General features: G+C 33.0%; 1 protein-coding gene across 1 annotated transcript; it reads right to left on the bottom strand.

Moving 5' to 3' along the window:
- Nucleotides 1–7,214: 7,214 nt before the first annotated feature.
- On the bottom strand, nt 7,215–14,833 carry LOC128720564 (protein Fe65 homolog). Its single transcript, XM_053814237.1, has 12 exons — nt 14,689–14,833; nt 12,124–12,355; nt 11,719–12,053; nt 11,336–11,642; nt 11,059–11,248; nt 10,866–10,993; nt 10,339–10,344; nt 10,032–10,130; nt 7,986–8,116; nt 7,723–7,922; nt 7,430–7,612; nt 7,215–7,361 (listed from the first exon to the last, which is right to left on the bottom strand). The coding sequence occupies exons 1-12, from the start codon at nt 14,831–14,833 to the stop codon at nt 7,215–7,217; spliced, it is 2,103 nt and encodes a 700-aa protein (XP_053670212.1).
- Nucleotides 14,834–15,166: the final 333 nt, after the last annotated feature.

Here is a 15,166-nt window from a genome sequence, read left to right as displayed (position 1 = left end):
ATTGTACAATTGTAATTGTACATTTACATTTCGTTAAACATTAAAGGAAATGTTATTTTAAAAAGCAAAGGAAAAATATACTTTTCGGTCAAGTTAATATGATCATAAGTTGAATTTTTCTGCACCCTACTCTGAAGATCATTGCATAACCGTGGCGTAAATGTAAATGTCAATATTTCAAAATATGCAATAGTAAGGTTGAAAAATACTTTTGATGAATTAAATAATTTACATTTCAGGCATTGATGCTTATAAAACAGTTCAATGCTTCGTTGGTACGGCTCTTTCTCGTCAATATTGTACAGTCATGTTCGCTATGTTTGGTACTACGGCGCGTATACAAAAAAATTTCAAATACATTTTCATCTTATTTGCTGTTTGAAGTGGGTCCGGAGCGTTTCAACATTTCATTATCATATGTTAAAGTATGTTTCAGGAAAAAATTGGAAATAAAAAATTTTAAACATTTTTGTTCTTCATTACCAAAGTTGAAAAACGTGATTTTTTTTAGTTTTTTATTTGGTTATAGCCCAAAAACATGTATTTATATAAAATTTATAATTTTTGTTTTATTTTTATTCAAAAGTAGACTAATTTATGTTTCTAATGATATATAATTTACCTATTTTAAACCTTAATGTACTACTAAAATAGTATGTTGAATTGTGGGCTAGACTAGCTGAAATTTGAGCTTTTTGGCAAGCTTTTTTGACTTTGGAGCTTTGTATCTTCGAAGATATAAATGCTAGAAGTCTACAATTTCGGAATTTTCTTAGTTAACTATCTGACTTTCAATCGGCAATATCAGATTTAGCATAGGCGAATAAAAGAAATGGGACTTATGACCGGCCTTGCCCCGACGTGCAGTGCACATAAAGATGACTGAATTTCAATTCTAATAGGCTCTAGTATTGTAGTCGTCATGCTATCGACCATTGCTGAGAATGCCGCTTGAATATCAATCTACATTCCCTTTTCCTTGATAATTCTGTTTCTCGGCTTAGTGAAGGCATCGTTGGATCTCGGGCAACACCAGTGAAGTTGCTTATGATCCGTAACCGCTCGAAGTAATTCATCGGGCACAGAGGTGCATTTATAATGGAACTCCAAGTCACAGAAACTGCCGGAAATAGCTGCATCGGTAGGCTCGAAGTGGGTGGCACACGAATTGCAGATCGACGCCATCGTTGCAATCGTCGTTGTAATTCTTGAGCGTCCAATCGGTTGATCGGCGAGTTGTGCTAGCAAGGGTGGCGCTTAAACGCAGAAATGACCACACTGCACCAGGAACAAATGAGAACCAATTGCACTTCAAACACAATAAAAATAAACTTTACAATAAATACACGTAATTATTATACAATTAAAACAGAGCTAATAAGAGATCAGTGTACCAATGGTGCGAATACAATGGCAATTTTGAAGCATATATATATATATATATATATATATATATATATATATATATATATATATATATATATATATATATATATATATATATATATATACATATATATATATATATATATATATATATATATATATATATATATATATATATATATATATATATATATATATATATATATATATATATATATATATATATATATATATATATATATATATATATATATATATATGTATATATATACCAACATTCTTTTTTTTATTTATACTTCTAGGTGATTAATATTCTCTTTTTTGAACGGGGTTGCACATGAGCCCAAATTTGTTCCCCATTGCACGTTGGGCAATTGCCGGAATAAAAGTAAAAAAAAATTTTAGATTTTTGAAAAATTGGAATTTTTTTCTTGAAATAGAAGGTTAAACTTAGTTAACACCATAATATTATGGGTCTGAGTCCTTTATTCTCGGAGTAACAGCCTGTTAAAATGAAGTGAAAGTGAGAAAAAAGTGAGAAAAAAATTAAAAATTTTCAATTTTTTTATGCTGTCTTTAATATTTTTTTTCTCTTCAACTAAGCATACTAAATTTAATTTATTTACCATTTTGAAAAGCTTATTTTATTGTTATTGTTATAAAATTAAATGTTTTTAATGTTTTTGAGATTTACATCATCAAAAAATTATGAAAGTATGAAAAAACCCATGTAAAATCATGATTTTTTTTATAAAAGACGTTTTTTTTTATAAAGCTTCAAAAGTCTTAAAGCTAAAACATTATACAGATTATAGTACAACAGCTTATCTTTCATTTTAATTTCAAAAATCTTATATAATATAAGATTAAATATAAGATATAAGATATAATATAGAGATAAGATATAATATAAGATTATATCTAATATAATATAAGATAATGATTTTTTTCTGAGCCACGATACAGGATTCAACGACCACCCGTTTTTGAGGTTATGGTGTGACATAAGGAATGAAACTTCTGACGGTAATTTAAGCAAAATTACTTTGAATGTGGACCTTTTTGACAAAGTTTATTGAAAAACAACACTAGTAAGACAACACAAGAGTGTGTTTTGATAGATCTTATGCACCATGGAGATTTTCCATCCCCAATTTTCACCAATTTTTCTTTCAAATCTGTTGTCAAAGCACCAACTTTTTGAACTTAACTGTAATCGTGTTTGGAATAGAGGCAAAAGAAAGAATTTTGCAATCCGATCAGAAAATTGAGGCAGATTCACCTACTTTACTTGAAACGAATGTTTAATTGAATGAAACCTGCGTATGTATCTACAATAGACTTTTTTTAACATTTTGACTGCTGGCTTATGTTATGAGTTGTTGGCTTGTATAACAAATACTCTTTCTATGATAAATTGTTGCTTTTTTGTTGCAACGCCCAACGATCATGAGAAATGATTTTATTATTTGAACCCTTATTTGAGTTCGTTTTTACGTGATAAGCATTTGAAATCAAAGAAACAAAATATACATCTTTGTAATATCAGTGTCATTTTTGTATGGTATATAAAATTAGCAATGGTTATAGCTCCGGTCAATAAGCTATATCGAAGATAAATATCTTGTCCAACAAGTGATATTTTCTAATGGATCAAATACAATAGTAAGTTGTAACGATATTTAATCATTTCTAGGAAATTTTAGTACATGTTTTGAACCATATTATAATATTACCAGACACTTATAGAGCTGCAATGACATTATCGCACCTAGATTCCTATTCGTATCGCAAGCTAATGTTCTTTTCAGTTTATGTGTTTGAATTTTTTTCAAATGACATGTGACGCCATTTTTCTCTTACTACTATATTATTTAAAATTTTTTTGACTATGCATTCATCAAAAATGATAAAATTTACCCGATCAGTTCGTTTAAATATAACGAAACGTTTATCAATTGCATACAGACAGGCGTTAGAATCTATGAAAAAACTTTTTTAAGGAGTTTTTAATAAGCAAAAGTGCATAAATTACCAAAAACTGATCATATATCGATTTTAGTAATACCAAATTGTACGTTTCAATCAAATTTTTCGGCAAATAATGGCGCTAGACTTTTATCCCGGTATTTGTATGGCAGTGCCCACTGTGCATTGGGAGCGTTAGCGTGCGGCACAAACACACGATGGTATCGGGTTCAAATCTCGACTGCTACGTGGAAAGCCGTAAAAAGTCTTACCAAGGCATGCCATGACCGTAATATGGTTGTTGAGCCATATAAGAAGAAGAAGAAGAAGAAGAAGAAGCCACGCCCTCAGCTTCTAAAGTATTTTTGGCTCGTTCTTCTTGGAAATGCGTTCTCTCTCTAACAGAGACAGGTTCGTTATGAAAAATAATTAATCTATGCCTCAGTGGCGTACAGTGGTTAAGGGATAATTATAAATGTCTTATATAACTCAGCTCAGCTCAGTTACCTTAGGCTGTCGTATGATTGGTTTATATCCGCACTATAACGTGTATGTCTGCATCAAAACTATTTTCTGTGGTAATCCCTCAATAACCGTAGTGTTAGCATGCGGTGCAAACACACAACGAGTTCCGGCAGGCATTGAAAAAACAAGACATTTTACAGTGAGTGCTAAAATGCTGTTAAAAATAAGGTGATGGTCGGGAATACGGAAGTGCGTGTCAGAAAAGGGTAGCAATACAGATCAAAAATAGAAGAAAAGATAAAATTGCTAAAAGATGGTGTAGCTAATGGAATAAGTAAAACAGCGAAAAATAATGAAAAAATAATTTTTTTTTATTATGGTCTTACCTTGTTCATAAACGAATTGCCTACCGATTAAGTGAATATGAAACAACCCACTGTAAATAATTTTTCAATACACTGCATATGAAATTTACAACTTGGTTTTATCAAGCAGTTTATTAAAATCATTTTAAAGTGAAATATAATCACGCAACATCAATAAAAAAGCACGCAACTTAAATAAATGAACAAATATGTTTTGAATTCAATCAATTACCTAATATTGTTACACTGTATGGTGTAAAATTGGATGATATTTACCAGTTAGACATAATTCGAGCAGAATTGATTTGTTTGCTGTTACTGTTGTTTTTTTATTTGTATTCTAATACACGATTGTTTCTTGCAAGGTTTCTCAAGCTATTTTTCCTAGTATCGATTATGTGTTATGTTTCATGTTTGCAACATTTGCTTACTTTCTTCTTAAACTTCTTTGGTAGCATAAAATAGCTCGTTTTGATGCGTTTTTGCGACCATGTCTACATTGCCATGCCATTTTATCGCGAACAGCAGTATTTGGTATCAGTTTTTGCTACACGTTAGCCAGAAATAAAAAAGTTAGCAAGAAATAGCTAGGAAATACTTTTACCTTTCATGCTATCAGAGGCAATACGTATGCCTAACGGTATCGTTGAAATTCCTGATTAATGTTTCCGGTGTATCGTTTATGGATTTTGTATATCAAATATAGCATTGGTCCATGCAGTGTAGAGCTTTGGAAGGAGCGCAAAATCTCTCAATCCGTAATTCTAACCGTAAAAGTTAAGCTTCATCTTACGACGGTTTTTTTTAAATCGCAAAATGGGCACGAAAATTCATTTGCTTATGAAAACTAGTGATTTAAAAAGACAGCACAAACCGAAAAAAATAATAAAAGACAATTGAAAGTTTTAAAAATTAAAACAAATCTAAAAAAATTCACGAAGACGCGTTGTAAGGGCTTCGACACAAACAGATAATTTCATACCGTACGGTACTTAAGGGACGTTTTGTCAAGGACGAATATGTATTCTCTCCAAAAGTTGTTTGAAATTATGGGCATATTTCGAGTTGAATTAGACTCAATTCTCCATAAATGACATTTTTCTAAGTCTATTTCGCGAGCCTTTGGTTTCTAGGATGTCACTGCGTTTGCACTTTGATACGTTTTCCTACGTTTTGTTTTAATTTCTTGCTTTCATATATTACATACGACATGATTTTTATCTTTACCAAATATTCATTCATTTTTTTCTATTCTGTCTTTTACTTTATATTTCTCTCTCTCTATCTTCTCTTAGCCATTATAATTTATTAGGATGATTCCTAAAGCAAACGCATTCAGGTGGTAGCAAAAATAATATTCTTCATTCTCACATTCTATTTCATCCAAAGAGGCGGTGACTATCACGTTTTTAGAGGGAGCAACGGAACGGTTTACGTACACGCAAGGCATAAGGCGACACACAAGCGTTTTTATCGTTCTTTCTGATAGTTTTATCTGGTTTGGTAGTTTCCAATCACTTTTTAGTCGCATATGGCTTACATCGTCCTATCAGTTTTTCCTAGCTGGAATAGTAATCCTTTCATAGTGCCCTGTTTTTGTCTTTATTTTTCATTTACAAAAATATATTAATATCAATTTGCATACACCGTGCATGAAAATAGTTCCAAATTGAACGGTAGCTTCATTTTACTAATCGTATGCTCCATTGAAAATGTTGTTTTCTTCTAAAAAATCAAAGAATCTAATCATACCCTACTTCATAAAATCAATTAGAAAACATGAAACATACGATAGAATTATATCGTAAATGATTATTTCTTTTCAATGTGAAGTCAACTATATGATATCACCAATACATAAATGGTGTATGTTGAAAATTTATGTTACGTAATTTAAAAGCTTGCATGAGACCACGAAATGAAACTTATATTTTACAAGAAATCATATACATACGCTGCCGTTCAATTTCACATGAGTGCGGAGCATAGATTTATAGCAGTGTTTGTAAAGCTAAGCCATACAAACTCCTCCTTATCTTACAACACTCAAATCTCCTCAATCGATCCTGCGATCTTTTTACCTATCCCAATGTACCAGCTAGAATTGCGCATATAATATGTTTAGAAATCACTCATGACCCAACCAATCTACCGATCATTATCGAGCGTTTGAAAAATGTTGTAAATGTGGATAAATATACATGAAACATCGAACGTTTTGAATCGACCGCACAGCAGTCGTTTCGACATTTTTTAGCCAAGTTCGTTAAGTTCACTTAACATATTCAGTGTTCATCCAATATCGTCTATACCACGTGTTCAGTGCTGCACTCGCTACACATAGTGTACTAAACTTTTGTTTAGTTCCGATTAATATAGCATCGATGCAAAAAGTAGTTATATCCAGCATGTATTGCAAGCACGCATTGAAGCTATAGCATGTTGCGTATAGGCTGTTAAATTTTATTTAGCCGCTAATGTTTTTTGTTGTTTTAGGTTTATTTTCCAGGTGATACAATTGTTATAATATGAAAAATTGCATTTTTCCCCCTCTTAGTATACCCTAGCAACTTTCAAATGATTCTTCCGCTACTGAATCAAGCATCTTATTTTTATCATGCGATACCGAATCAGTAGCAGTATGATTGGCATCGTTCATGTTTCTCGATAGCGGTATCGGTGTGTTATTCAGTATTGCTATACACTCGCGTCCAACAACCAATTCATATTCAACGCTGACTTGCGTATTGCTCTCATGCAAACCATTGCATGAAGAGCCCCTTTTTTGTTGCTTATTGTTATATTTAGCTAGAATCATCTTTTGTAACGACACAGGCAGCATTGAATGCTATGGGCTGTTGGGATGTTTAAAATCTTTTTTGCTTATTAATGGCGATAGTAAATGCCGATGCGGAATAACTTCCCTCTCTGGAGGAAGTGGCCAGATTTCCTAGAAATTGAATATTGTTAGAAATTTTTCTTGGTCATTTTAACCTAAATAAAAGTTACCTGCAGAGATCTGGCTCGTTCTCAGGAGCTGGCCTTATCCTTTTTTAGCGAGAACGAGCTCATCAAGTTTTTTAACGTTGCACCAATTCCTTTTCCAGGCGTTTGAGAGTCAGCCGAGTAGCGCCCGGTACTCTCTGGGTGGGCATCTAAACATTTCTGATACCGTAGCTTTAAATAGCAAAATATTGGTTGCATTAAAAATCCGATGTAAAACATTTGTTTGAATATCTACTAACCTTACACGCGGCTTCTATCGTCTTACATAATGGTCCACTTGTTGGTTCGCAATAGAACACGTGTGCGACAAATTTGTCCTGTGCGGTATGCATAATAAACGCACACTGTTGCACATTTTTTCCAATGCCTAGAAAGCTTAAGTATCGTACTCTACATTCGCATATGAGACGAGCTTCGGAATCCTGATGCAGATAAAAAAATAGTTATTAGATGAAGGTGTTAACATAAGAGTAACGGCTGTCTGGTCTTCGAAACGTTGTTAGGTGGAAGCTTACTATAAGTTGATACCTACCGAAGAGTTTACGCTAATCATGCTGGGAGCTACTGATACATTCACGTTGTCCCAGTTGCCCGGAACCGAGCAAGAAGTTATCTTATCGATGGCGTCGTTTAACACTTCTATACCGGTCGGTTGGCAAACTTCCGCAAAACCGACGTACTGTGCCCGTAATACTTTTTTCGGTTCTTCCATTGGCGTAGGAAATGATTGTGCTGGGAAATGGGCAATTGAAATGTGTTACGATCACATCAATTATATTGAATATGTTCACCTACGATGCCGTATCCAGCGGCGATTTTCAGTCGGTAGATCCGTAGGACGTATGGCGCACCGAGTAATGCTCAAATTGGATCCAGTTGCATCGAGTTGGAGGGAACGTTCGATCATGATTCGTTTACAGATATCTCTGGAAGTAGTAAATGAAACGTGCTGCAGCGTGTTTTTAATGCTACCGAAACTAACACTTTCTGACTAGTGCGGATCAGCAATATAAATCAATGTCCAACTAAAATTGAGTACTCGAACAAGTTTAAACATATGGTGGTTAAGCTGCATAGCTAGGTTGTTTCATAAATGGAAAGAGAAGGGGTTTTAGATGGAAGGAGAAGGAGAGCCACATCGTCCTTCTGTATATCGTCCTTCTGTGTACGTTGGTTTGATTGCAACACCTGTTTCTTTAAATAAGCTACTAGCAAACTACGAACAGATTAGATGAACAACATTGACATCAGGCGAACAGCAGCAGGCTTTCGATACACCTCTGCACTATGGTTTGATTGGATGGAATAGAAACGGAATGTTTAACCAATAAGAATTAAATCACGTCCAAGATGAAGTTACAAGATGATTCGATGACTAATTAGGCTTCATCATACGGCCCGGCTAAAATCATCGAATTTGAGAATTTAAACGTGAAAACCGCGCATTTCGAGCAATGCAGTAGTAGCATAGAACGCGGACATTTGGAGACGAATATATGCAGCGCAGACGAGAAAAATAACAGTTCTTCACACCAACAATCACAGTGGAAGGAAATCAGCTGCACCAGATGTAAAAAAATCAGAATGCGATATGGCTCAAGAATAAAAGTTTACTAAGTGCTAACAGCTCACCGAAAAATTCCATTTTTAAGGTTATCTTTTGTCAGAATAAGGATGGGAATTGGGTCAATTACAAGTTGGAGGTCCTCTTAGGATCGTCTCAAATTTGATCAATCAGCTGGAGTGTTCGATCAACAAGATGCTAGAATGTTAGAACAATAATAAGGCACCGGCTCACACGGAATAACGATTGAACTCATTAAGAATGGGGGTTGCAGCACTGCAACAATCAACTCATGAAATTGCTACTGAGGTATGGGATAGCGAGCCGATATGCATGAAAAAAAGATACGCTACAGTGCAGCAACTGCAGGATAGCTCCATTCTTAGAAGAGATAGCCGGAAACTGTAAGAATCGGAAATCTACCGTTCGATAGATCTTCACCATGCAGGAGATTTTAAAGAAAATCTTATAATGTCATTGTCATTGTATTTATAATGTCATATGATATAAAATCTTCGAGGTGGCACAATAGCTCTAGCCCTTCCATTTCTCAGAGTTTGGAAGAAAACCGCATAGCCTTGAAAACGTCACATGTTAGGTGGATGGAAAACTCTCAAGGCTTGGGTCGATAGTCAACACCCACAAAAATATTGATGTTAAAATACGGGTAAGTGTGCTGACTGCGAACTGGTCATACAACAGTCTGAGGGAACTTTTGCACTCAGAGTACTTGTCGCGACGACTGAAACTAAAGCTATGCAAGACATTTGTTGTTTCAGAAGTACCGAACTATAACAAGCTCTTGGATAGTACTCAGATACTCAGAAAGATGTTTGACCCGGTATGTGATGAAACGTCATGGATAAGCCTCTAGAATGATAAGTTTTACGGGCTGTATGATTGCGTCACTATTATAAATGTTAGCCTTGATGCGTCCGTGAGTTAGTTCAAAAATAAAAGTTGGTAAATGAAAGTGTACAACTGCTATCGGATCAAGTTTCTCATACGGCAAGTAATATCGCTAGACGATTTTGGCACCTGACAACTAAGTGAATTAGTGTGCAAGCATAAACTAGTATGACGTGGTTGAAAATTTATCTTGCTCTCCATATGACGAAAATCTTTCTTTAACATATGAACTTTAACATTACTGTAACATATTACAGCATTAATGAAATTATAAGGAAATGCATTTCTAGCTACTGCTATTTAATTAGTAATTGTTCGTGTTTTTCATATTGAGCTATTTTCTGAAGTTTTGATGCATGCTACTATACCTGAGCGTATTTGCAATTGTTCTAGCAGCAGTTTCACATCGGAAAACATGACACATATGAATTCTGGTAAGTCGATTGCGAGCCACATATGCGAAATCCCTGCAATGATATTTTAAACAAAAATACATAAATAAAAATCATGGTTAATGGCCACTGTTGCAATATAATAATAATATTTAGCAATCTTATCTCAATCATTATGTTTGTTTTGCCCACCGTTCTATTAGCAAATCAGTCAATTCCTACAATTTTCAAGCACACTCAAGTTGAAGATCCCTTAAATATACGTTCAATTCCTTGCATTTACCTTTCGCTGTACACCGGCGAGAACATAAGTATCGATTAAGTACAAACACGAGTCATGTTTATGTTTCGTATAAGAGTGTTTCACATCGTTATCGTCATCATCGTCAGCCAAACCCGGGGCAAGTGAATATAGAATAAAGGAACAAAAATAAAAACTATATGTAGAAAAAATAGATAAGTGATAAACAGCACATAGACAGAGAAAAATCAGTCAGATGAAAAGAATCAATCAAGAATAAAGTGTAAAGAAACGTAACGATATTCAAAATATAAGATGTATTACACGTTAGAAACTGTAGCAAAATAAATAAATAAAATGTATAGGTTTATGCAAAATAGAAAAGACTATTTTGTACTATCTACAGTATAAAACATTGATAGCAAAACAAACAGAAATTGTAGTGATTTTACGATTTCGCCATGTATGGTGATGATAATTGGACACGTATCATTCGCACGGTGATGCTTGTGATTTACTTCCTATATACCACGTGTGTAAAAAGTTGTTACTATTGGCGTTGAACTTACCGGCCGTTATCACGCCCGACACCCCAAACGCGAATCGTGTGGATTGGCTGCGAATTTAATATTGTTAGATTTTCCGGATCTATCAGCTTCAGAGCTCCTTCATCAAGATCCATAAATAAGTCCTTGCCCTATTGTGATAGAAACAAATATTGCCCGTAAAATTAAACGAAAATATTCAAATGAATGAACTTACATCTCCCCAACGGCCGATCACATCAAGCATATCGTTGCGTCCGAGTGACAAGTCGACAATACACTTATTGACAGCCTTCGATGAACGTTCTGGCGTCAAGTCTTCCTCTGCAATCTCTACCCATCCAAGCGAACGCACTGCAAAGCGGACTGGGCGGTCTGCATCTGACTTTAGCGGAAAGCTCCGTCGTCTAAGTAAAAAGTACATTTTAAAAGTAAAAACATTTTGATAAATTATATTTGTGATACTCGCTGTTTACCTTTTCTTGTATACCTACTTCAAAGCAACATCCTCCCGCCGACGTCGCTCCTCTTCTTGATCCAATGCTGAGCTAGTGCTACTTCTTGTGACCGACGATGTCAAACTGTCATACAGGGCGGATTTACTATTGCCACTGGCCATGCTCCCATCCTTCGTTCCGTAGAGATTGTTCAAGGCTTGCGTGAAAGAGGAGTTTTGTATGCTTCTGGGAATAGGAATGCTTGGCGTTTTACTATCTCGGTGGTTGGTATTCTTCGGCCATAATGGTGGTTCACGTTGAATAGTACCCGTTTTGATATGCCAATAATACGGACCCCCGTTATCTGCGCAAAGTCAAAAACCATAAAATAATGATCATCTTACCAGCTTAACTTTGTACCACCTGATCTTAAAACTTACCTTCGTGTTTTTCCCATCCAGGTGGTAAATCTTTTGTTTTGTCCTTATCCTCAATAGCTTCGATGTCCTCCCTTTTCACGTTTTCTTCGTCTTCGTCGGTCACCTTACTATTAAGTTCTACGTCATCGTCATCATCCTCTTCCGGTGGCACTTCGCCAATTTCTGACTGCCTTCGCTTATTCGGCAGTGCATACAAATCATCCGAATTCAGCGTACCAGGAATGTGCTGAATTTCTTGTGTTTTTTCACCATTTTCCGGTTCTTGATCTTTCTGTGTTTTCGACTCATTTGGAGATGTGTCACCACCCAGCAACGTTTTCTTTTCCTTTGGGGATCTAACATAAATTGAAAATACCATATAGTACCAAACTTTATCAAGTCTGCCTTGTTGGCAAAGATGTCTACCTGTTGTCTGGATTATCCTTAATCTCCACACCCATTGGACCAAGATCAAGAACACCGTAGCCCTTACGATTGTTACTAATCATTTGTGAGCCATTCTGAACGCCGGCAATTGGTCGGAGAGTACCCTGTTGCTGTAATTCTGAAATAATTTCCTCGTATAAATGGGAATTGCGTTCCATTCGTTGTGGATCCATGTGGTAATTGGGATTTTCGTAGCTCAAAAGTCCATTTTCTGTTTTGTGTGAAAAACATCAAATATATCCCAACGATGATTATTACAATATACAAAAAAATACGTAGTCTTTAAATTTTCATTCAGAATTTGTTTAAAAGATTGATAATTTATAAGAGCTCAAAACCCCAAGTTGAACTTAATAAACCATCATCCATCTGAATTTAACTTAGCGAGTTTTTTATTTATTTTTTTAGGTAAAGTAAAAATTAAAAATCTTATACCAAGGGCCTATTCAGGTAAAAAACGACCATGCTGAATAAATATGAAAGTATCGTACATAGTGAGAAGTTTTCCTGTCTCAGTGCTGTTTAATACCATCGGTAGTTTATACCATTTACCATTAACATGCTAACGGCAGGCGTCGAATGAGAGATAAAGTACGATAATCTAGAGTTACATCTCTTGTTTTTCATGTCGCAACCATAATTAGCGAAAAAAATAATTTTAATCATTTGACTAAATCAAATCAAAATCACGAGACCTGTAAAATATTTTCTGAAAATTTTATATGAATAATAATGTTGTGTTCTGCGGACGAACACTGCATTCGTGAGAGTAAAACAAATAACGCGAAACTACAAACACTTAACACTAAATTCATTGTAATCACGGTAAACAAAACGGGGAGCGCACACGAACCAACAAGAGACCGAAAACGATCGTCTTCGTACAATTCCAACGCAATGAAATGCTACTTCCCGTTTTCGACTTTAATTAGCACTTCTTTATACTTTGTCCCTGATCTGAATGGTCCCATACGTCATTGCATGTCGCAAGTATGACTGCAATACGTTTTGATATTTTGAGGCGCACAATTAAATATACTTGGAAGATAGCGTTTCCGGGACATAACGTGCTACCGATTCGCTGTCATTAATAAACATCTGTCCATGATTTACCGTGAAGCAATACCCAACAATTGAATAAGTTAATGAATTTTCTCTGTTATCATGTCTATATCATGTTTGTATCTATCTTTACTTAGCGATACAAATCATTGCATTTAATCGTAACCAATTCAATGGAGATAACAGACATTTACTTTATTCAAAAACGACAAGAACAGTGAATAAGTCGAAAAGATGGATCGTATCGTAGGAAGATCAATATATATATATATATATATATATATATATATATATATATATATATATATATATATATATATATATATATATATATATATATATATATATATATATATATATATATATATATATATATATATATATATATATATATATATATATATCAATTTATATAGATGTGATTTACCAGTTATCATATCATAAATATTGATCTACTGATGCAAGCGTGTTGCTTCAAATAGTATCGCAAAATTAGTAAAATGCTCTAAATGTGCAAAATATGTATAAAATAAATATATAATATATGTAATAAATATATTTTAAAAGGTAAAAACCACATATTTTATCCTACAATAGTCAGCAAATTATAAAAATTTTTACAAACAACTTGTTATTAGTTTAGCTAAAGAAATCTGGCTCAAAAAGGCTCAAATAAACTAAAGACTCAAGACAAAAATACCCAAATAATGTATCTTTTGTAATTTAGTGAACATTCAAACAATGTGCACAAAAAGCCACAGATTGGGTCATAAACAAAAAAAAAATATATATATATATATATATATATATATATATATATATATATATATATAAATATATATATGTGTATATATATATATATATATATATATATATATATATATATATATATATAAATATATATATATATATATATATATATATATATATATATATATATATATATATATATATATAAATATATATATATATATATATATATATATATATATATATATATATATATATAAATATATATATATATATATATATATATATATATATATATATATATATATATATATATATATATATATATATACACATATATATATTTATATATATATATATATATATATATATATATATATATATATATATATATATATATATATGTATATATACATATATATATATATATATATATATATATATATATATATATATATATATATATATATATATATATATATATATATATACATATATATTCATCATACATACATACACACAACAGAGTCAACCCGAGACTAGGCTCACAGCGACTGTTGTGAGAAAATGCCTTTCAGTCAAGAAACAATTATTCAAATCTCTATACAGCCTGGTTGTCAACAAATAATAATAATAATAAAAATAATAATAATCATAACATATATACACCCGCCCCACACAGACCACAAAAACCCTCAACAAATATGTTGTTTAAAATTTGCTATGAATTACCTAGAAATATGTCATCATCGTCGATATTCTGTTGATTTGCTAACGTTGCAATTGCCGCCATAATTTTGCAAAACTCTATTAACGAGGGTGGCGGCAGCAAGGCCACACTCAATGGTTCACGGATCAAAATATCACCTGACAACATTCAAATGCATGCATTACGCATCTGATCTGAAATGAGATGTAAAAAAATAATTTTATTTATCCATGCGAAGATGCTGCAAAAAATATAGCGCTATGTTTAGCTTACGTATTAGATGATAAAATGTAGGAATGTTTTGTTTATTTTCGGGGTATGTTTTTTGTTGTTTCCATAGCGTAGTGCTTTATATATATATATATATATATATATATATATATATATATATATATATATATATATATATATATATATATATATATATATATATATGTGAACATATACATATATATATGTATAAATATATATATATATATATATATATATATATATATATAT

Source organism: Anopheles nili, chromosome 2 (genome assembly GCF_943737925.1).
Source record: "Anopheles nili chromosome 2, idAnoNiliSN_F5_01, whole genome shotgun sequence".
NCBI classification, from domain to species: domain Eukaryota; kingdom Metazoa; phylum Arthropoda; class Insecta; order Diptera; family Culicidae; genus Anopheles; species Anopheles nili.
Note: the sequence above shows the minus strand (reverse complement) of the source record. Positions and strands in the feature narration are given on the sequence as shown.

Coding starts and splice junctions, on each gene's coding strand:
- LOC128720564 (XM_053814237.1), bottom strand. CDS start 14,833: ATGTTGTCAGGTGATATTTTGATCCGTGAACCATTGAGTGTGGCCTTG. Junction 11,249..11,335: donor CGGGAGGATGTTGCTTTGAA/GTAGGTATACAA, acceptor CTTTTTACTTAG/ACGACGGAGCTTTCCGCTAA. Junction 8,117..10,031: donor ACAATTGCAAATACGCTCAG/GTATAGTAGCAT, acceptor TACTACTTCCAG/AGATATCTGTAAACGAATCA.